At 40.1% G+C, this 24,359-nt stretch overlaps 1 protein-coding gene across 6 annotated transcripts in view; it reads left to right on the top strand.

Moving 5' to 3' along the window:
• The window catches only part of dscamb (Down syndrome cell adhesion molecule b), a 156,430-nt gene that overhangs the window by 11,388 nt on the left and 120,683 nt on the right, over positions 1-24,359 (top strand). For 2 of the 6 annotated variants that reach the window (XM_088078766.1, XM_088078767.1), the window contains exon 1: positions 6,963-7,728. The exons of 2 other annotated variants lie outside the window; for them this stretch is intronic. In XM_088078766.1, the coding sequence (XP_087934892.1) occupies positions 7,686-7,728 (43 nt within the window). In that variant the 5' untranslated portion in view covers positions 6,963-7,685. Of the gene's footprint in view, positions 1-6,961; positions 7,729-24,359 lie in introns of those variants that run through there. 2 more of the 6 variants (XM_088078765.1, XM_042486543.2) reach the window with 2 other exon arrangements.

Raw genomic sequence — 24,359 nt, 5'->3', positions numbered from 1 at the left:
TTGTACTTATTTCTACTCGCAATAATGCTGGCATCAGAGAGACTGTTACTGACTGAACCACAATTTGCCCCCGGGATCAATAAAGAATTTCTGATTTGATTAATTAGTACGACCAGTGAAGCGCAGTGTGTGTTGTTACCTATCTGATCTCAATGCGTGAGCTTGGTAGAGGACAGCACATGATAAAGGATGAGGTGAAGTTGGATGGTGACAGCATGTGAGGCATTTTCTTTGATGTTACCTAAGCAGGAGTTTAACAGTCTTTGTCAAATTGGATTGTGTTCTTACATGTTTATGCCTCATCACTATTGGTCATCATTACATTATACTTTTTATTTGAGATTTAAATACTAAGAGTAATGCAGATGGAGGCGATGAGCTCAAGCCTGCTGCAGCTTTTCAAACATGTAACAAGAATCATCTCAGCAGTTATTTTTGAGTCAGACTGAAAGTAAACACAGAAAGTAGTTCCCTAGAAACCCCTGTAGCTGCTGTAGCACAATTGTTGAGTAAATTGTTGGACTAAGAACAACCGCAAGAGTGTTGCCTCCTCCGTGCCGCTGCATTGCATCAACACATCCGCTACAGCCTGTACCAAAGAGTAGAGTAAAAGTTAAGAGCACTCAATCTGCAGCAAAGTCTGGGGATCAAAACGTCCCCAGAAGTACACTGACAACAAAAGCATACACTACAAAAGTTTCTTGTTGGTAAAGGAGCTCTATATGAGCTTCAAAGCTATATTTGTGTTTTCTTTGTGCTTTGTTTACAGTTTTTGTAGAGTCATGTTGAACGTCACCTTTTTATTTAGTCCCGACCTCACCTGTGAAATTTTATTGGTTGGGTACTGCACGCTACTAACCAAAGATTGCAGCCCATAAATATCCAGAACAAACCAAAATAAAAAGAAAATTTGAAAATATATGCAGAGGGCAGGGTCACTGCAGAGAAGTACACACACTTATAGTGGGTCATAAGTGATGACTGAGAGGGATAACTTTTGTATAAGTCTCTACATTGTTTTTTTTTTTAATTCTGCATAGCATATCTTTAAGTGAGTTCATCAACAGATATCAACAGCCATTACACAGAATACTTTTACAGATTATGCTGTAGTTCTTACATTGCTGTGTGGGATAAATTAAAATACTGCAACTTCAGTTGATATAACTGCTACCCCTACTCTGATTAATGTCTTATTTTATGGTTCATGATGAAGTTGGCAGTAAAATAAAGAGCACCGAGCACAGATCTCATGCCAGTGTGAGTGTAATAGTCAGAGGAGTCATGACCCGGGGTGAGCAGTGTTCATGAATCGTCTCATGTGCGCTGCACGTCCTTCCTTGTATCCACACACAGACATGGTGGCACATGTAAACACACCCACAGACAGACAGACACACATGCATGCCCACACAGCAAGGCCAAAACTGTCTGCAGCAGCCCAGGGGCCTCATTGTCACATTCACTTACTACTGTTTAGGCATCATGCTGGGGGGCTAAAATGAACTGCACCCTCCCCCTTATCCAGACAGTAAACTCAAACCCTACCAAAAATCTACTCCACTCATATCCAAAACATGGCTGTGGACAAACTGTATTTTTTTTAACTTGGGCTATATATGCCTGTATCATGTAATATATCAAATTTTTATCTATTTAAGAATTATCAAACCATGATGACAAAGCACGCTTTAATTAAGATGGTTTTCAGCACAGTGTCTCTTCTTTGTAATATTTGTTTAGAAACAAATGATAATTTGCCTTAAATCACGTTTCTGTAATATTTACCGAAGTGATTAAAGGTAAGGTAAAGTCTGTTACCAGTAAACACGATGCCAGTAAAAGTGAAAGCCAACCCCATATTCACTCTGGTTTTGGAACTAGCTTTGTCCACCTGGTGTTTCACCTCTCTATATTAGCGTTTTGGTTTTTTTTTTAAGGCACTGTGTCCCTGATTTTTGTAGCTTCCTCTTAGATGTGTGCTGCTTACAGTCTGGCACCTGGTAGCTACCTTTTTAGAAATGCTGACCTCACCTGCGTGCACTGGGGGTACACTCCCAGAAACATCACAATCAAGGAACAATAAAATAGGAAAATACAAGGAAAGAATAGGGTCTCTGCTGATAAATACACTGCCACACACTTCTAGTGGGTCATATGTGATGAGAGGAATCACTCTTGTATGAGTCTATGAGTACAGTTTGTATGAGTACATTTAAATGATGAGAGAAAAAGAATGAATTATTGTCTAAAAATTGCATGTAAACATGTTTGTCAGACTTATATTGTGCTAAGATGAATTTTTCAAAGTCCGTCTAAAACACCTGTTTGGGGTTGATTTACTCTTTCATGTATATGTCTCAACTGGACCTGAACTGGTCTAGGTGTTCTGTGCTTGCTCCATAATCCTTGAGCTGGGTTTTAATCCGGAGGTTGAACAGCATAAATTCATAGAATAAAGATGGGGAAAAAAAGGAAGAAGGAGGGTAAAAAACAAGATAAGCTATCAACAAAAAGTAGCAGATTATGTACGAAATGTACAGTGCCGAAAAACTATCCATATTTTCACCACTCGATATGCAACCCGTTGCAGCTTGCAGCTTTCTAACTTGTTTGGTATGTGACGTAATACCTCAACCGAAAGAATGCCCAATAGATACTAGCTGAAAGGGGGCATATCGCCACTTACTGTGGCGGAGTCGGACATACTTCTGTCAATAAATCTAATCCCCTTGTATACTGGGACAAGGACAGTAGTCCAATTAAATAGTATTATCGAGATATATCCGTAGCTCCACTTAACTGTGCATGCAAACGCACTTTTTTAGAGGAAAATCCTGCATGTATCGTTACATGGCGCAAGTGCAAGCTAACAAATTCGATCAATGTTTCATATACCGCAGTTTTACTGTAAGTTAAGGTTTGGTAAGATTTTGATATTATATCAACATTTTGTTATGAGACTAGATGTTTTCTCAGATTTTGGATTTTGTGATATCATAGGTGTTGTATCTTCTTGTTTTAAAGGCTCTATTACAGTAAATTGTGTGTAATTTTCTGATTTTACCAGGCTGTTCTAGCTGTTCAATTATTTGGCTTACCCACTTAGTCATTACATTGACATCATTGGTGATTATTTATTAAAAATCTTACTGTGTAAATGTTTTTTGAAAGCGCCAATAGTCAACCCAATAATATTGTCACAATAAATTTCATTCTCCATATCATCCAACCATAGTGTAAGCGTTCTTCCACACTCCAAATAAAAGAATATCATAATTTACCAATTACAAAGCATTTGCAGACTTGTAATTCAGCAAATTAGTAAAAATAATTTACATTATCCCTATAAGGATGTTAATATTGGTTTTCCAGTTACAAACATATGCCTACATGCCTGAATATAATCTGTTAGAAGTGTACCACTAAATACCTCGGCCCACTGGTCACAAGGTCAGGGCTCTTGTGTTTAGAGTGAAAATCAAGGTATTGTCTTTCACATCACAAGTAGCCTGTTCAGTGATACAGCTGTCTGCTGGGTGTAAGTGAAAAACACTAACACCTGTTTTCCATAAAGATGGAAGTCCCTGTGCACCACCAACAGAAATATTTGATCTGTGTGTTTCACCACGGTCAGCTAAATGTGATCTTAGCAACTGAAACTCTCAAAATTACAGTGATGTATTGTGCTACAGTGCTAAAACTGTGTGTCTTTCTGTTCTTGCAACCCAATCGCCAAAATAAATGTTGGCATTGTACATTAATGCAAAACACTGATACGTTACATTTGTATGTTTTATATGTTAAATCTTTACATGTCATATGGAGCAGAAATGTAAAACTTTACATTTCTTTACATTAAAGTTTTCAGTTTTTGTCATGACAAGGCTGTGGTTACCGTTAGGTTAGGTTTGGGTTAGATTGGCTTGGTTAGGATCAGGAAAACTTTGTGTTTTGGTTTGAAAATCCCAGTTTGGTCACCACAAACACAGCTGGTATTTGTCACTGGTCTCTGACGGTGGTCTGCTGCTTGACAGTCGTCACCTATGTTGTCACGCTATCCACCATCCCCTCCACCTCATTGCTAAAAACTCAGCTCATACACAAGTAATCTGAACTATGTCACTTTAGAAATGTTGATATAATACATTTGAAACATACAAATGTAGTATATCTGTGGTAACATTTTACTCTTGCGACAGGCTGGTTTTATCTGATTAGTTATGTGTCTGGGATTAGATTGCACCTCACGTGTGTTCTTAAAAGCTTCCCTCATAGAGTTTGATATTTGGGAAAATAGAGAAGGAGACAATTATTTTTTATGACAGTTTTTAAGTTGTAAGGGAAATCAACCCTCACTAACCAAATATTAGATGATGTATAGGGAGCAAATATGAGTCTTACATATAGCACTGTACTTATCAAGGCACATGTATATACTTTTTTCTCAACCTATAGTATCAGTAATTTGAGAAGTTAACATACACACCTGCTGTCATTTGGTCGTTGTAAGGTCATTTGGTCGTTGTTGATGTTACTCTGTGTTTGCTGTCAAACACACATTGTGAAACTGTGCTTATACTGGGCAACTCCTATGTATGGAGTGTGTGTACAGTGATATGAGTGTGTAGATACTGTACACACAATGTCCCCCTGCCAGTGTTACCCTGGCCTATATGCAGGGGTGAGAAGAGCCACCGCTCCTCTTTTCCGGGCTTGATTGTTCCATATGTGGTGGCATTAGTTTCCACATCCCACGCAAACAAAAATAACCTTTTGATTTGCATTTCTCCACTCATTTCGTTTCTTTTTCCAAATTTTTAATTTTGGCTTCTCATGAAATCCTGTTTGCTGAGCTAGATTACACCAATGCCTCATTTCCCCTAAAATGTCAGATGGCACCCTCTAATTCCACGGATCCCCTCTCCCAATCCCTTGAGCCCACAGTCAGATCTTTTACCCTCCCTCTTTGGGTTTTGTTTGTCTTTGCTGGCGGTTAATGTCACCTTCAGTGACAAAAAACTTCTACCATTTAACATTGCTAAGGGCTGAACCAAGGAAACTATCACTGCAGTACTACTGCATTACTGGTGTGGTTAATTATCTGTTGGGCATACATAGGCTTTTTCTTTGGCGTCATACACTCACAAGTTGGACTTTACAGAGAAATTAAATTAAAATTCAGAGTTGCCATGCTTTACATTAACTCTCCTCTCTAAAATAGTTAAGTTCCAGTAAAAGATGAAGCCCACTTGATGTAAATGTGCAGTATATACCCAAATACAACTGCAACAGGGCAGAGCTGAGAAGCAGAGTGAGCATCTTGTGAGGAAAAACAAATTTGCAGCCTGGTGTAGCATCCTCCCTCTTAAATGATCATATCTCACAGTCTGCTGCTAATGAACTTACTTGCCCATCCATGCCAAGAATCCCAAGCTGAAACACAAGCACAGCGCTCCTAATCCACTCTAAATGACAGGCAGGATCTCTGACCCACTGCCCTGATTCACCCATGTTTTCTCCTCAGCGCTGCAGAGACTTCAACTTGTTTGGGGTTTATCTTACGGCTTAAGGGGGGGAGAAAAAAGTAAGTAAAATGATCCTCTTACTCAATTAAACATACATTTTGGTGTAACAGTAGTTCAAAAAGAGGGCATCTGTGGAGAAAGAACAATTTAATTTGGGCTATTGCTGAACACAAACAAGTGTTGAAAATAAACATAAAGAGAAAGATAGAGATAGAGATGCAATTGTAAGGCAAGCTAGGACAGTGTGTTCTGGTGTAGACGTGAACAAATGTAGAGCAGTGTTTGTCTGCTGCACTGGAGTGAACACTGTGAGAGAGACAGGCAGGCGAGTGGACAGATACAAACAAAAAGGCAGAAAAAAATGGGCTGATCAAAACACCAAGAGAGGGTAGAGTCAAGCCTCCATCTTTCCCAAACCCACAACTAATTAGCTGTTTTAGGCACGCACATATGTAACTACAGTAAACCCAGACTTATACCTGAGCCGAGCATTGATAACACCAGGAATAAAAAGAGGGCAGACTGAGTATGTGATCAACACCATGCATTGTTTTTTTTCCTTTTTTTTCTCCCTTTGTATACATTCAAAATATAAAGATCCTGTCCTCAGTCCAGATATAAGAGCAGAAAATTAGTGTCTCGGGGTAAATAAACAGGATTTCACTTTCAGTATATTCTGTTGTGTGGAATAGAGAATGAGATGCAGACTGCCCTGCTGGTTATATCACATTCAGTGTAACTGGGCTCTGCATGTGGACAGGCCCACAGGCTTCCTGTGCCTACTACAGCTACACCCTTGACTTCAAGGCAGGCATTAAAATGGAGGGGTGGTGGTGGTGGTGGATTAGGGGGTTGAGGGAGGCGGTATGGAGTGTGTATGTGTGTGTGCGCCTTTGGGGTGGGGGATGCTTTAGTTTAACCCTGTATTTTCTGCAACCACTGACAGAATGTTGCTTTTTATTTCTCCTGTCCACAATATTGTTAAACCACTTCAATCAATTTAAAAGTGTGTTTTAAATTAAACATAAAAGCCTCGTTTACGCACTTCAACGAACACAAAACACGCGTCATTGGATTGTCCTTGTAGAATTCACATCCCTACAGGGAACTCTCCTCTGTTCTTATCCATAGGAGAAATACCCCGTTGGTTTTACTCAAGCCAGTTGTTTTATATAGAGCTGTGTGCTGAGAGCACCTGCACACCAGCAGACAGCGCTTTCTGTTTGAGCCGGTACATCTCCGTGCGTAAAAATGTTATCCTAGGTGCCTCGGTGCGTCAGGTGCAGCTCATTTCCTTAATGCAAATGCCCCACTCACCGTGTGCTCTCATACTCTCACCTCCAGTAGTACCTTGCCCTCAGGAGCGACCGGTAACCGCCTCTGCTCCTTTAAGGCAATGAGGAATTAAAGCGTCTGCAGGGGCAGGGAGAGGGTTATTCTGTGTAATGCTCAGAGAGTCAGTGTGGTGCGATTAGAGAGCGGCAGCGGGGAAGATGCGCTTGCTCGCCTCTTGCTGGACGCTCAGAGGCGATGAAGATGATCTGACTTTGGAGTCTCAGAGAAAACCTGTTTTTCATTCTTATTCTACCACCCTCTCCCCCCTGTTTGCTTCTTTGCTCTTTTAGTTATTTTAATTTTATAACATTTTATTTTTTTCTCCCTTAAGGATGATCCGCCGGTCAGTCTTTTATTTAGGAAACCGGAGCTCTTATTATTATTTTTTAAAGAAATAGTTTAGCCAGTTTTTTTGTGGTTGTTTTTATGTTTTGCATTAATTTTCGTTTCTGGATCCGCTCGTACCCGGCTCTGACTCAGCACCACACACCTGGGCTTCACCCCTTCAGCATCCCTTTGAATAACAGGGAGAAGCAGCAAGACGCGGAGCAGCGGAGGAGAGTCTGAGCACAGCTCTCCCCAAGACAATCACAGAGGCGCATTTATGTTCCAAGCGCAAAGAGAGGGCTCGGGAAAAAAAGAAATCAGAGTGTAACGAAAAAGTAGGAAGGAGATATTAAAAGTAGAGACTTGGACCGGTTTGCATCAAGACAGTGGCAAATGTTTAACCTTACCCCAAGCGTACAGAAGAGAAACCCAGGGAGGCACCGGTCGGAGGAAGAAGAGAAAGCATAGCTTGGGGGGGATTGAACGGAGCAGGGCATGTGGATATTGGCTTTTATCTTTTTCCAGAGCATCTTGAATGGTAAGTTTTACTGGCTCATCTTTTTTTATTTTTTATTTTATTTATTTATTTTTTTATTAGTGCTCATTACCTATTGCAGAAGGCAAATCACCGGTAGGCAGCTAAGTGACTGGAGAGGGAGGATGGAGGTCACCTGTGACCCACATGAAATGGATTTTATATGGTTGTCAAAAGGCTGACACCCTTGATAGAGGGAGAGAGACGGGCGAGGCATGAATTGCGTTTTAAATCCTTCAAGCTCTCCTACAAACACATCTCTGGCCTCCACATACTCATTCTGAGCCAGGTGAAATAAAACGGGTAAATTATGTTTGTTTGGGCCTGCATTTTATACATTGACTGGATTTAATTTTAATAGGTTCAAGTTTTAATTATTTTCAATTTGCATCCATTGAATTAAATCTGTTTCTGTTTTTCTTTGACGCCTAATGATACTTATTCTGTCACAACCTTGCTCCACTGTGGCCCTTAGTAATAAGTGACGTATTTGATATAATAGACATTTGGTTTAACCCCATCCCCCTCCCCCACAGTGATCATATTTTTCCAGTTTAAAGTGGCCTAAATGAATATAATGCATTAAAATGATCATTTTATACGCATATTTAAGTATCAGTAATCCGTATTTTCATTTTGAACATATTTGTTGTAGAATATGCAATTGTCAGATTTCTCTGTGAGAATGTTTCCAACATCTTTACATCAAATTTTGTCACAAATTTGAACACAGCTTTATTTTATTTACCGTTAAAATTTTGTTTGTAGAGAAAATTGGCATCATTAGCACATTTCTTTCATGTTAGTAATTAAAACAAACAAAAAAAAAGAATAAAAAGTGTGATGTTAATGAGAGGCATTCCACAGGGGTCGCATTTTTCAGGAAATGCAAAAAACAAACACGCAAAAAAATGTGAAATAAATTTTCCATTCAAATAGCCAAAAGTCCCACTCTCCATTCAAATGCTGTATTCAAACACCCAGATTTGATTGTGCGTCTTGTCTGTGTTTTCTTGCACACATGTGTATCTGCGCGAGTGCATGTGTGCACCAGTGCACACATGCATGCGGCTGACACCATGCACGCATATTTGTGTGCTCATATAGTGTATCTATAATCAATAGCAGAAAATTGATACAGTTTATTGCATTCACTTATTGGCCAGAGCCCCCTTCTACAGGGAGGGATTATGGCTGACTGGGTGTGTACGAAAACATGGGGAGGAAAAAAAGGGAGAGTCGAAGAAGGAGAGGGAGAAGGACAGAAAATGGAAACATGTCTGTGAGAAAACACATCAGGGTGACAAGATGGGGATTGTTCACGTAGTGAAACAAAAATCAAGCCCGCGGTTGGCTGCATTTGGTTTAAAGGGTCAAGAAAAACTGAATTCACGAAGGAAAAATTTGGGGATTTACAGGTATGAATACATTTAACCACATCAATGGGCTTCTGATATAGTACGGTGTGTCCCCAAAATTGATTTTCCCTTCTGGCTGGGATGATAAAATAAGGCTTCGAAATGGATTTTTGTTTCTGTGTCGTCGCTTTTTCAGTGCTGAGGCAACCCTCAGTCGGTACCGTTTATTGACACCGACTCCATATAAAATGGTATCTCCCTCAGCCCAGCTTGTGCTGAAACTCATAAAGGAACAATAAGGAATCCTCATTAATCATAATCATCTGACTCTGACATTAGATCAACTGCCATGCAAGATTGTGTCTGTTTATTGCATAAGGGATTATTGAGGAGGCCTGTGGCAAAACAACTGATAGGGATTAAGCAGTAAGACGGCGTTGAGTGCAGACATTACACTTTTTGTGTTCGTCATTCGCGCTGCAATCATGGGGTCTTCATCACTTGCTGTTTGCGTCGTCATTTGATTTCTCTCCATCACTGTACGGGAGCGCAGCTATATGACTTCGTCCTCTGCGGTTGGATGTTTTGTTGATTATCATGAAAATGAGGCGTTTGTCGGCTGAGCAGGCGTTGTCAGAGTGAATGAATGACCTTGTAGATAGAAACCAGCACAGCGATTGGATTCCAGACAATTCTTGCTGTTTCAGAGTTGGGCCTATCACATGCTCACTGGCCTGTCTCTATGGTAACCTCCTTAATGGGTGTCAGGGGCTGCGTCCGAAAACGTTCACTCATGGGGGTAGAAAACTATATGGTGTGTTGCAGTCGGGTGGCAAAAAAACTCAATATCAAACGCTATTCACATCATTCAGAGTATATGGTACTTGTTTGCTATTTGGCAGGATCATTGTGTTCACTATGTTTGGTACAATAATGCTAAGAGAAATCGGACACCACTACAAAATGGCAGACCGAGGAAATAGTGGACTACACAGGGAGAGATTTTGGACATGGAATTGGGAGTCTTGCTCTTGTTGTAAACTGAGTTGACCCAGAAATACTTGATTAGGAGCTAATCACATCCTGTTACATCAGTGTGTCCATACCGTAGGTGATAAGTGACCACATGGCAGCCAGGGTAATTTTCCACATTGCTTTGTGGTCATTTCACTGTATGTCAGCTTCATGGACTCAGCAACCGATTGGAAAAATAGATATACACCTGCAAAATGCTCACATAATGTCAAATTTTAATTGTCATCATACAAAATAATTGCAAATTTTACTACAAATAATCACAAGACAAACTTTAAAGAGTGAAATCTGACTTGCTCAGCAGCCTGCAGGCGCATTTATTTCTTGCATTCTCTTCAAGATTTCATGCTTTGCTATTCCCTGTGCCTATCAAAGTAGAATCTATAAATTCAGTCATCAGTACAGGAGAGGAAACATATTAAATATCTCTCCCTGAAAGCTGCCTCTAGGCAAAACCACAGCAAGCTAAACTGGCCTATTCAAATTCTCATTGCAAAGACATAAGGAGACAAGGTTTCTCGCACAGTCCCCACGAAGACTGCCATGATTTGTGGACATACACGCGGCTTAACCTGATGATCGCGACTTAAAAGGGCTTATCTGGTACGTCTTCAATAAATGAACATTTACGCGGAGGTCAGGGGATCACGCAATCAAATTGTGATCTCAATTAGCTGTGACATTTCTTGGGGTAAAGGCAGATCCACTTTGAAATAAGGAAGCTCTTCCAAAGCATCTAGCCCAGTACAGTACAGTAAATAGCTGCCAACATCAGTTAGCCTGCCAATTTTACATGACCCCACATTATTAGCAACCTGAAACACTGGATGAAAATGCTACAGGGACCGGAGTGGATAGATAGATTGAACTTGGCTGCGAGTATAACGGGGGAACGGGGTTTGTGCATGGCAATAAATCTACATGAAGGCAATGAAGGCTGCGCGCTGATGAGAGCCCCATTTGTCGGAGCTGTGAGGTGATTCTCAAGCCCGTGTAAAGATGTCCAAAGATCAGCGGCCTTCCTGTGGTCACAGTGGCCGTTCACGGGCTCCGTGAAGCAGCGGTGTGAAATCCGACCAGGCGTACACTGCGCTCACAGCCATTAGTCTGTTTACTAATTACCAATTAGGGTTTGGTTGCAGAAGCAGTATCACAGCTCATGAAATTAAATTACCCCATGAAAACACGTAGCGTACAGTTAAGTGATAGATCATCTTGTGCAGTCTTACTCTGATATGAATATCTAATAGGCTAAATTAAGTTTACAAGCCCACTTAACTCTTGCTCACTTGTGTGAGTTTTAAGAGCGTTTGTTGGGTTACATTCTGAACTCAGTGTGTGATTCCAGTTGAAAGGGCTGCTAATGTTTGGTAATGGATACCCTGATGTGTGATCATAATAGATATCCCCTAGTTCATACATCCCAGCTGTATAATGTACCGTACTGTACCGTACCTCCTCGAGCCTGTCTAGCTCTCTAATTAGGAGCGAGCTTTGGCGACTGGTGTGTCTGTGTGTCTGTGTGTGTGTGTGTGTGCTGCGTTTCACCCAATGTAAAATCTAATTACCAATCACACTGTGTCTGTCTGGATTCCACTGAATCAGAGGTGTAATTGCGCAAGCCCGCGTGTAAATGTCTCTTGCATTAAAATGTTAACGATATCATTTAGCATCTGCAGGGAAGAGCAGAAAAGCCCTCAGCACCCAGATGTAGGTGTTTGATCATGCGTGCAAAGTGAGGTTGTAGTACATCTGGCGGGGGTTTCCCTCTCAGACAGGGTTCTCAGTAGAGAGGATGTTTTTAATTCACTCAGCACCTGTCAAAGTGACATGTTATATTACTGTGCTGCTTTGCACAGGTACTGTAGCAGAGGAGCTGCTGTAAAAGGTTTATTTGACAGTTTAAAACTGACTAAGTCAAGAAAAAGGCACTCCCTCTCTCCTCTGCAGGCGTACTTTTGTTATGAGTTACTTTTAAAGATTTTAGGAAAAAGAGTGCGGAGGTTAAGAAAACACCTTGTTAAGACACAAGACAACTTGACCCACGACTAACAGTCCCTCAACTCTTTCCTTGACCCAAAAGTCAAGGTTGTGATTTCAAGATTAGCAGCGTGATCCATTTAAATAAGAACAACACACTTACCCTGCATGCAAAGCTTGCTTGATCCATTATATGGAATTATTTTGTGGTAAATAGTCTTCTTGTTTTGTTACAACTGTAACAATGTTAACATTTTGTCCCATATGGTCTGTATTTATGATACAAAAAAATGACAAAGCTTTAGTATCATTAGATTGAAAAACACAAGTTACTTGGTTTTAGCGAAATACTCGGATGAAACGAGTATCTGGTACAGATAATGTACTTTTTACTTGTAAAATGCATCAATATCTGTACTAGTGATGAGGGAAAATCCTCATTTCGGTAGCTGTGTTATTTTACTCTTGTGATCAGAAATGATCCACTCTGAGATCATTCTGTATATAGTTTTCTTCAACTTGAAAAACTGATAAACCCCTTCAACTGATAAACCCACGTCATTTTCAGGCATAAAATAACTTCTGGTAAAGTCCCATCAATTTCAACTTTAAACCACACCCACTTTCTATCTAAATCCCGCCCATTATGTGTACAGATACAGATACAGATAATTTAGTTGCTTGAACAGATACAGATAGGGATGTACTTGCTCAACCCAACCACTTACTGATAATTCCACTTAATCTGAGTTAAATACAATGTTCACAGGGTGATTATGTTGCTGAATCATGGTATTTATTTATTTTATTGAGACAGTGTATACATCCAAAGATATTTAAGAGATGGCGCCCACCTAAATTGTATGGTAGGACCTCTGATGGTTTGACAAATACAAATCGTTTCATGGTATAATTCATCATATCACGTAAGTCACAGAGCTCCAAAGAGGCCAAATCATCAGAGCCCTGTCTGAACGTGAATCTATGAACAAACCTCCAGCAATATGATCAACATACACAAAATATAGGAGCTTTATAACTACCCAAGTTATTCTTACAGTCTTTTGTGGCATTGTCGTGATGGATTCACGATGTAGTTGAAGTCATTTAATTTATTTTGTTTATTTGCTGTATAGTAAAATCCTTTAAACATGCAGCAATAGAATTTTTTTCATCAACATGGGGATATATTGATAATTAACATATCCACTAAATCACAAAATGTTGGTAATCAGTATACATGCAATTTATTCGCTCACATTGTATCTCATGTTTTCCAACAATATCCACTCACAGAGAGGCTGGCTCCAGAAGGAGCCAATACCTGTAGACATCTATGGTAAAATGCCCAATTTTACATCACTAATAAACATATTTACAGACTGGAAGAAAAAACATTTTCATGTCTCCATAGCTAATTTTAACATTCATGACACCTGGATGGGGGATGATTCTATATATCACCCAACCATTTACATTTTATTAATCCCCCAAATTACGCATATTTAAGGGCAGTTGAGTGACAGACTTCAGGGATTGCTACAGTCTATAAATCAGCTCCACCCTTTGCTCCTCCACAGCTCCACCCTCCAATCCAAGTATGGTCACTTTTGACTAAAATATGGAGATGGCTGAAGTGCTTGAAGCTTGAAATGGCAGTCCACAAACCAATGATGTCACAGAGGCTATGCAACCATTATTTCATTTCTATGGTTGTAATTCGAGCTTCCCTGTGGTTTGTTGTGGTAGCTGGTCTGGTAGCTCATGCATGTAAGACTTTGTGTATGTTTGTGTGTGTGTGTGTGTGTGTGTGTGTGTGTGTGTGTGTGTGTGTGTGTGTGTGTGTATCCTACCAGCTAGTTTAACGGCGCTGCTCTGTACTGTGCTCATACAGCGGTTTATGCTGATATTGGAACTGCGTTGTTTCAGATGCCACATGCTCATTATGCCCCGCTTAACACCTTTAGCTCATTTAACACTGTTGCCTTTTTTAGCGCTATTAGGACGTTAGCTGCATGTTGACAGGGCATGTTTACTTTATTGCAGTAACACTGATACGAAACCACAAGCTTTTTCTAACCTAAACCAGAGTTAGTACATGCACACAAGACTCTGCAGTCCATGCAGTGTTACCTCTGTTCTGTGTGTGTGTGTGTGTGTGTGTATGTGTGTGTGTTTGTGTGTGTGTTGTACACTGCGCACTAGGCCCACAGTCCTTGGGTTGAGCTCCCCACCAGAGCTTTTGTTCATTGTGGAGGACAGGTGGCGGAGGTTTGATGAGTTTGCTATCCATCACCCACCAAGACAAACATTCACGCTGGACCTCATAAATACTGCCCCTTAATCCAGTCCTCCACATGCCACGGCCAGGCTTTGAACTCAACACACTCCGAGGCCCAAGGCTGAATTGATCCCTGCGACTCTTGCCCAGGCATGATGCATGTGTCTGTTGTATTGTGGCTCACAACGCTAACATGTCTACTGCTCTGTCTCTTTCTCTTTTTTCCTCTCATATTTCATGGACTTCTCTTGTAAAAAAAAAAAAATTCACACTGCGTGTCTTCTTGACCTCTCTGCAGTTCCCCAGCCATTGCATCTTTGCTGTTTATTTCACTTCCCAATCAAATTATTCACGGCTGCATTTCCAGGAGATATTTCACAACATTTCTGATGCTCCACAATCTGAATATTAAAGTAGGCTAAGGGATAACAGAGGAGGCAACACTGGATAGACAGAGTGACAGAAAGACAAATGGGTCCAGCTTGGTTTCTCGACACTGCTCTTTATTTTTAAACCTGGCACAGATGCTAAGATTTAAGACCAAGTTAGTGGCGGTTATTTTTAGCTGGCCATTTTTAAAGTGCTGTCATCTTGTTGGAGTTGAGCTAAGGTGTGGGTGAGGTGTGTAAAGTGGGCGCTTTATTGTGTATTTGCGGGTGTTTACGTAGAAGCACCTACATCTGTGGGCAGGGTTTGCAGAGTGTGCTTTCTTGTATATGTGCGCCTGTGTGTGTGTTTAATTGGGGAGCTGGGTGGGTGGGTTAGGGTGTGACATGGACTGGAGCCACAGAAGTCTGATTTATGTCCTTCTAGCCACTCATCGATCCCCCGGCCCAGTGTGAGACTGAGTGCATTGTCAATAATCTTAGCACTTTGTGGTATTCCTAGAATTCCCAGACCTCTTCTGCTCAGACCACGGTGTGATGCTGCAGTAAGCCATCTTGTCCGAGATCAAATAAGAGGGCACAGGGCCTGGCAGCAGTGCATTTTATTGTGGGGTAGCCTAGCAATGAATAGATCATTTTGCAGTGGCTGTTGAAGGAAACGAGAGAATTAGATGTATTGTTCGTACAAAGGCAGGTAATTTGGACAGAGCCCTGCATGGGTCCCTAGAAGCATGTAGCTGTTTGCATGTTGCTAAGTGTCCCCGTAGACTGTTGCCAGGATGAAGTCTATTATGTGTTGCTCTGTGTCTCTCTATCTAGACCATCCATCCCCACAAGTGATTATGCTAATTAGTGTTTGATCAGATGATTAAATTAAAACTCGATTCATCCAAAGTACTAAATGCTCCGAATACATTTGTGTCTGCTCGACTGCCTGACTTCACACAGCACAAGCCCCCCAGTGTCCCCGCTGCTGGGGGGAAAGGATGACCGCAGAGGAGAGGGAGGAAATTGTACAAAAATACCTTTTTATTCAGGCAGTGGCACATAGAGAAGGAGGGTTGTAATAAAGCAAGCCAGGGGGCTGAGGTGGAGAGGAGGAGAGAAATAAGGAAGAGGAGAAAATAAGTGTGTGTGTGTGTGTGTGTGTGTGTGTGTGTGTGTGTGTGTGTGTGTGTGTGTGTGTGTGTGTGTGTGTGTGTGTGTGTGTGTGTGTGTGCGCGCGTGTGCGCGCACGTGGCGGGGGTGGGGAGGGGAGGGTGTGTGTGCTGAAAGGAGCCGTGCTGTGGTCCCCTAAGTGTTGAATAAACATGCTTGGTTTAGGGAAATGGCTGCGATAAATGTTTAATATGATAAGTCCATAAAGACGGTCAAATGAGTCTGGAGTATTAAAATGAGCATGGCACACAGCAGCAGTAGCAGCAGCTTTAAAGGAGGAGGATGAGGAGGAGAGGGGAGGGGGGCTGATAATGGCAGGCAGAGCTAACAGGATGAGAGCAGCCAGCTGCTGTGACATCAACATTAACACACTCCACCAGCTGCTGGTCACAGACGTCTTCTGGACAAAACAGGGGCGGCCGTATATCTTCAAAGGGCTGCCATGGCCTTATAATGACATTACCTGTACAACATTAGAAGTAAGTGCAGCTTATTTGTAAAGCATTTTTCAAAGTTAAGTCCCAAAAATGCTGTAAAACGGGTAGAAAAAAACAATTGAATGTAATAATAGGAGGACTTGTATTGGTAGCACAATGAAAACAAAAGGCTTATTACAAACAAAAATGGGATACAAGAAACATTTTTTGGAAACATACAATGTAAACAACAAACCAAAGCACAAGCTTCAGTATTCGGTGTAAAACAGAGAAATTACTGGAAAACGATCCTAAAAAGTCACAGTGATATCAAATAGCAACCCTGCAAATGACAGCAAATACCACCTGAACTGTAATTTCAGTCCAATGCCAAGTCCCAAAATGTTGATACTGAACGTATCTCCACATATTCACTAATGTATTTCTTTTTTAAAGTCAATATCCACTTTTGCAATACAACATCTGCTTGACAAGAATAAAGCTTGATTGGCGGTTGTTAAGACACTCAGTTAATGTTAGGGAAAAAGGACTATTAGCATTTAACCAAAACGATGATTTTTCCCTTATCTTAACCAAAGTGCTTTTGCTGCCTAAACCTAAACAATCAGGATGTTAACCCAAAGCTCTCGTGTCAAACTCCTCAAATATGTATTTTATTAATTACCTTGATTGTCTTTGTGCAATTTGTGAATGAAGCATTTGCTTTGAAAATATTGTTGGCACCGGACATAATCCTGGGAACGACGACATTTCCCTCAAATCTAACAGCTACCACTTTTAAAGTCATTCTCTCCTTCACCATATATTGAAGTGATTTATTTTACTTTTTAAACCCTCTAAAAATATTTAGTTTTAGATGAATTTTCGTTTGGTGGAGTGAGGTGTTGAATATGGCCTGTCAGAATTGAAAAAGTCTCTCTCCTATGAGAGCTGAAACATCCTTAAGAAACTCAAGGCAGTTTAATTGCTTACAATATAGCACTTAGCATTTCCTTGATCTGGAGGCTGAGAATCTTTACCAACACTTTGGCCTGTATGCATGCAACTGGTCACAGTGACAAATTGGGATGACTCTTAATAATTCATACTACAAAGGTGGGATTTACAGTTGTTCATCATCATTGCAATGCAAAAATGCAGTGCAGGAATATGGAAAATTGGTGAAACTATGCACACAGGGTCTGGTGCAAATGGTGCAAAAAAGGCCCAATAAGTTTTGTTGCAAATAGTGCCACTCCACTCCACAGAAAAAAAAAAAACAAAACTATCCAGACAGAATTTCTGAGAGGCTAATGTTAACAATGCGAAACATAAACTAATCGGATCCCAAATAGCTAGCTGTTTTGTCTAGCCCTGTTCCATGACCAACATATAAAGTTAACAAATGCATTTCAGCTACGTACATCTTCATCATATCCCAGTTGCTGGGTGATCTCAAGCCATATATTGTCCTTTATTTGGTTGTTAGCAAGTCATCACAGCGTTTGTTGTACAATACTGGGTGTCAAGAAACCAAGCTAATACATGCCCCTATTTTGGCAGCAAGCTCGCTGCGACCTGTACTTATGACATCAGTCAGAACAAAGGATTTCATTGGTCAAATATCTATCCAAATATTTTCCCCCACCCAAATGTTCCATAGGGCTGTGCAATTATTCATAAGAACCCACAAAATAATTTCTCATAAATATATCCATGCAGATTTTTCAGATGAAAATCTGTGCTTGGTATGACTTTTAAAGTGAAAAACCTATTTTTAGCACCATTTTACAAAGGACATGTCTGCCACAGCTAGCTAACAGAATCCACAACTAACATAAGATCCTGTAGGGCCAAAGGCCGTCAGTGTCAGGTCATTCTCTTCAACACTACTCATGTCGCAGCTTGTGTTCACTGAAACCTCCATGGACATCATCGTGTTGCCTTAGCTGGCATGCAGGTGGACAGCGGTCATGTTCAGAAGGCCCTTAACCGTAATGTTTGGTGACATAATAAGGTTGGTTGTCCGGTATGTGCCATTTCTACTTGTTTAACTGAGGTAAGGCTTGTGCCAGCAGGCATCTGCACAACGAGAATGCTGCTGCTTAATCATGTTATGATGAGAGGCCGTGTATGCTGACCATTAGATTAGTTTGAAAGCGATTCGATTATATCCACTTAAGTCTCAATCAGACATGTTTAAGTATAATGGTAAATTACAAAAAGAATCTTAAAGCATAAAAGTTTCTGATGTCCATTGTTGACAGGAAAACTGGAGCAGCAGCCCTCGACTATTCCTGTCTTTCAAAATATAGTGGTAGCTGATACTGAGATACCCACATTTTTTTTCTCCACTTAATCGCAGAGAACATCAAATCTTTTATTTAATGGAATTAACATATTACTATGCCTGCTCTTATCGTGATGGCCAACTTGCAAGTACAGAAATAAAATACCATGCTTTTCAAAATGTACACTTAGGTTACCCATAAAACATGCCGTATTTATTTTATGTAACATTTCAAAGAAAAGCGTTAAATCCATCCCATTTCAACAGGCTTGGCTGATGCTCCACTGATGACATTGCTGATGACCAGGGCAAATTTAAACAATTTAGAGTATTTTTTGCCCGCATGGTTTCGTTTTTCATGTCATCTTGGTGCTCTGTTTTACCGGCAAAAATGTTTATTTCTGATGCCAATATTTCATTTAAAGCTTCTATTTCCAAATACTAATGATGTGTCGATAATATTGTGCATCCCAAATTAAATCACAGCCGTGACCCTAGTTCATGAAGCATGTAACTCATTAACACCTGGTAGAACTTTTTGAAATGTGATTTTGCTGCATTTCAAGTGCAGACTTTATGATGGTTCTTTGTTATTGTAATTTGCTAGTTGAATTATTTGTGGAAATATGTCTTTGTTGTCTGATTATTTACTTCCCCACTTAACCTTATTTTTTTTAAATTCTTCAGACAAATTTTTCCTTTACCTAGGGTCAGATGCAGCAAGATGTACAAAAAACACTCTATTTGATTTGTCTGGATGTAAATATGATATAAAAACTTCAATGAGGTGCGGGAACAAGCAGATGCAGGAAATATATGTGAGGCTGTCGTATATTTCTGTCTTTGAAGTTCCGTAGAGGAAACTGAGAAGGGGCATCCAGAGTTTAGGGGGTTTCAGTCTTTGATTTGACTACAAACATTGTGGTCAATTTAATTATGTAATAAGGCATTTCAAAAATAGTGTATAATAGTTTATTATGATACATATACAAACAATGTTGTGCTTGTGGTTACATCCATACATCAGACTGAATTCCAGAGCCAATGATGCACCTCAAAAGAATAAATCAACCGTAAAAATATTTATAAATGTATTCGTACTGTTTGTCAAAAGGATTAGCATTAGCTTTCTATAAATACATTTTCCATTCTTGTTAATTAGGTTTAGGAGAGGCAACACCACAGTGCTTCTATCTAGTTCTTGGTAAAATTAGAAAATTATTTTAATTAATAGGTAAGATTGCAGGTGTTGAAATATTAAATAATGTGTAATAAGTTCCTCCTAATTGCAAAGGCTGATCAGTGGGAGTTTCATGCTTCACAAACTAGTAAACACACAGTGAATCCATGTGACACTTTGAATGTAATCTATTGTTTTTATTCACTTTATTACAGAAGTGGGTTTCCCTACACTTCCCAGTGCACTGGTAATATCACATAGCAATATTAGATTTTTGCTAGTGAAAGTTTTTATTCATCATCATCAGCAGCAGAGGGAGCTGCTATAGTTTGCTACAGTATAATCCCTCATCAGATCCTCTCTCATGCACTCATCATCATCAGCGGCAGCATAATTTAGACATCACTGTCTTTATCGCTCAGTTTTACTAAAGTGAGAAACAGTCCAGGGTCTCTGGCTTCCCCTTGATGAGACAGGCAGCCACTCTGGCCCATTTAAGATGTGAAAATAGACCGGGGAGGAGGAGGCTCATCTGCTGTGGGGGCCTCGTTTTAGCGTTGCCCGCCCCTCCTAGACATCAGAGGACAGATCTGTCGGTGTGGATCAGCAGCTTGCACACAGGCAACCCTTTCTACTGTCACAGCACTGCTTAATATTCATGAGAGCAAATTGGAAGACAGTCATTTAACTTCCGTGCATGGTGTATTGCCTCTGGGCAGATCAGATCAGTGGGAATGCTTACTCATACTGGACTGCCTGGCCCTGAAGGGCTGTTGTCTGTCTGTCTCAGAATTTCTAGCTATTTTATTTTCAGGTTAATGGCCTTTGGTGGATGGCTAAATATGCTTTTTTCAAAAAGAGGATTTCCAACTATTTCAATTAAATGGAAAAGAAAATACACCATATTCCCTATTTGGGTCATGCACAGGTCAAAGTCCTATTTTTAGCTGCTGTGATCCCAGCTTGATGACATGCTTCACATCGAACCAATGCTGCTATTCATAAATCCACAGAGTGAGAACAGAAATTTGTTAAGGTGGAAAATTGCTGTGGCTACTGTGACTTTTGAATGTGAGCGAGCCAGGTATGATCTCCACATCCCAGGCAGACTTGCCCTGAGGGCACAGAGCAGAGAGTTGCTTTAATTACCCAGGGTTCCCGCTGTCACATTGTCACTGTGAAGCACCCGGTGCCATGCTGCCATGCGGTGCCGAGTCCCCCTACTGCGGCGGCGATGACAACTCAGACAATGGCTCTGCTCGCTCAACAGATGCAACGCGAGTGCCCTCTGAAATATGGGAAGCTGAATCAATCCCACTCTCTGATTCTCTCTTTGCCTCTTCTTGTTTGCTCTCTGCTGTTCTCTCTTCCTCCCATGTCAGGGAGTGCTCATGACAAAAGCCAGCCGCCTATATGAAAGACAGAATATGTAAGTATGGAGTGAAAGTTAATAGGTTGTCACCAGTTTCCCATGTGGCATTGGGACTATTCACTTAACACTGCAGGTTCATGAGACAGTGAAAATCTCACCAACGCTGTGTGACTTTTACACGATCTGGTGTCCGCGTAGCGGCTTCCCTAAAACCTCAGAATACAAGATTGAAAATGTGATCTTTGAGGCACCATCCTCCTTCTTGTGATTCAGCAAACAACCAGTTATTGAATTCATCTTTACCTGCTGTTCGCTCCCATCGGCATTGATTGCACGTTTACTTAAATGAAGCGCCCCAGTGGCTCTGAAAGCACACTGTCATGGTTGGTTACACCCTGTCAACTGATCAGCTCTATTGTGTGAAGGATTACCGTACTGTGATGATGCTGAGCCAAAGGTGTTGTTTGTCTTATTGTATACAGTAACTCTGTGGGAACGTTAATGCGGTTGCTTTCTCAAATCACATTTTAAATAATAAATCAGTAGTGAGTAAATATTGTAAAAATTAAAATAAAACAAAGGTCAAGAGAATTTTGTTTTTTCTCCCCAAATCATAGTTTGTCTCTTAGCGTAGAAAAACAGGAAACTGATCTATTCTGCCTTATCCTGGTACAAATGACATAAATAAGTCTTCTTAGGTTTCAGTAATCTTTCTTTTTAAAATGATTTAAAGCCTAAGGTTTGAATTAAGATTGGCATGAATGTTGTCAACATCTTCAATCAGTCAAACAAATGAATAGCTGTTGAAATGTCTTAAGAAACCCCAGAAGGTTAATCGAAGCCTTTGCAGGTATGTCATGAGCACTGTTCTCAACCAAAACCAAAACCAAAAACAATCATGTCAAATGTACAGTTGTCTGTTGTTTAAAGACTACAGACAGCCTTGTTGAGATTTGCTGGTTCAAATACTCAGAATGCATGAGAGTCATGCTGCCCTGCTCTTTAAAGGGACAGTTCACCCCAAATCAAAAATACATGTTTTCCTCTGTAGTGCAATTTGTCATTCTAGATCGTTTTAGTGTGAGTTGCAGACTGTTTGAAATATTGTCTGTAGAGATGTCTGCTGTCCTTTGAATATTATGGAACTAGATGGCACTTGGCTTATGGCGCTAAAAGCGCCAAAAAAGTACGTTTGAAAAACTCAACAGCAATGTCTCTTTCCAGAATTTATTACCCAGTAACTCAAGATAATCCACAGACCTTGTTGAAAGCAGTTTAATCTAGGAACTATTTTATTGTGTGTATTTTTTATATACATCCTAAAACAGATAAGTAGAAAAATTAATGTATTTAGTTGCTTGTTACAGTATGACCCAGAGTCATGTGTTATCCCCACCGATGATTAAATGAAACAGCTTTTTTCCTGCTTCTCCTCTCTCTTAAGATATCCTATAGGGAAAAAAAATCATAGTCAATTATAGATGCATATAATGCATTATTGAACAGTGTCATTTATTTCACCTTTACGGTTTAGCTCATGAAAAATTATGCCAATTACTGATTTCCTCTTGGGCAATGTATTAAGTGGTCGGGCCCTGAGGCCGTTTGTTGGGGCATGACACGGCGCTCTTTGTGAGGTCTGACGGAGTGATGTACCTGCGTCACCGGACCATTTGTGGCCGGGCTCCTGAGCTTAGTCAATTAGGAAAACGAGTAGAGCAGTGATATGCACCCTTCCACCAGAGTCCATTTCTGTATTTAATTAAATCAATCTTGCTATCACTCAGGCAGTCTAAATTGAGTCGCTCTCACGTACTTTTCATATGTGAAATAGACGAATATCAAAACAGCCATGACATAAATCCTAATCCAATTTCTCCTATGCTTGCACAGAATAGAAGCTTTCCAAGCAACCACACACTTCTTTGATGTACTTCTCTCCAGCCGTTTGCCATTGTGGCGCTGTAATGTTCAAAGTATCAATTAACTAAGTACCCAAATTGTATTTGCAGAAAACTTTGATGTGTGCTGGTTGTGTCTGTCACAGGATTTTTTTAATAAAGAAAAATAATGCTTTGCTTTTTTAAATTTGTTCAAATTACCTTTTTTGTTTGTCTTTGCTTATGTCCCAGAATCCCTTCATATGATCATAAAATATCATCAAAGCATCTCAGACTGCGTCTTGCTGACAACAATACTCATGTATAAGCCAAACTTACAGAGAGTCTTAAGTATAATCACATTTTCATGTGTCACACACACAGAAATTATCTACTAAATGTAACACCAGTGAAGGCTGTGTTTTAAAATATAGAAATGAGTGATTTCAAAGTGTGTTCTCCTTCTCACTAACCTTGAGCACCGTCCATGAACAGGTGGGGTTTTGATCCCCCCTCCCCTCATGGCTCCGGTCTGTATTATCAACAGAGCACTGAGAAGATTGATATTCCCTGTGCCAGCTGGAAAAAAAGAGTATGAATCAGAATTTAATATGACTTTGATGTATTATTTTCATCTTGGTCGGTGCCTCAGACCCACTGAGAACTCAGCACACTATCCCACTGCATTTTAAAAGATTCAAATTTGCTAAAACTTTTTGATGTAAGAGACTGTACAGGAGTGTATACAGAAGTTCCTCTGTTGGGAGCATGTGTACTATACTTCTTCTTATTTTATTGAAGTCAAATATTCTAAAGAACTGGTGTGTTTTATATGTAATATGCTATATAAAATTCACAGGTTCTGCTTGTATATGGTTGTCAAAGGACTCTCGTTACTATGAGGATTGGGATTTAAGCAGTTCAACAGAAAAAAAAAAAATCTTGTAAAATGTGCAGTTTTTTTAGTGATTCATTCATGATTTTTTTTTCTTATAGACTGATGGATATTTACAAGTATGTATGAATGAATGATTCATTTTATTTTGGTTACATGCATCATGAGTACAAAAGATTATTTCACACAAATTTCCTCAGTCAATAACTGAAAAAGGAATAGGCTGAAGCCCAAGGCTTATTTTTGCCTGTTATTAGTTTATGAAGATCCCCATTAGCTGTAGCTATTCTTCCTGGGGTCCAACCAAATTACACATACAATAAAGAAAAACAAAATACCGGAAAAACCTTATCCAGCATGGGAAAAAAAAAAAGGCTACTGATGCATTAAGGTGTAAGCAGCT

The sequence above is a fragment of the Plectropomus leopardus genome, chromosome 6, assembly GCF_026936395.1.
Source record: "Plectropomus leopardus strain MGB_pleo_1.0 chromosome 6, ASM2693639v1, whole genome shotgun sequence".
Taxonomy (NCBI): domain Eukaryota; kingdom Metazoa; phylum Chordata; class Actinopteri; order Perciformes; family Serranidae; genus Plectropomus; species Plectropomus leopardus.
The sequence above is the reverse complement of the archived record's forward strand: the minus strand, read 5'-3'. Positions and strand labels throughout refer to the sequence as shown.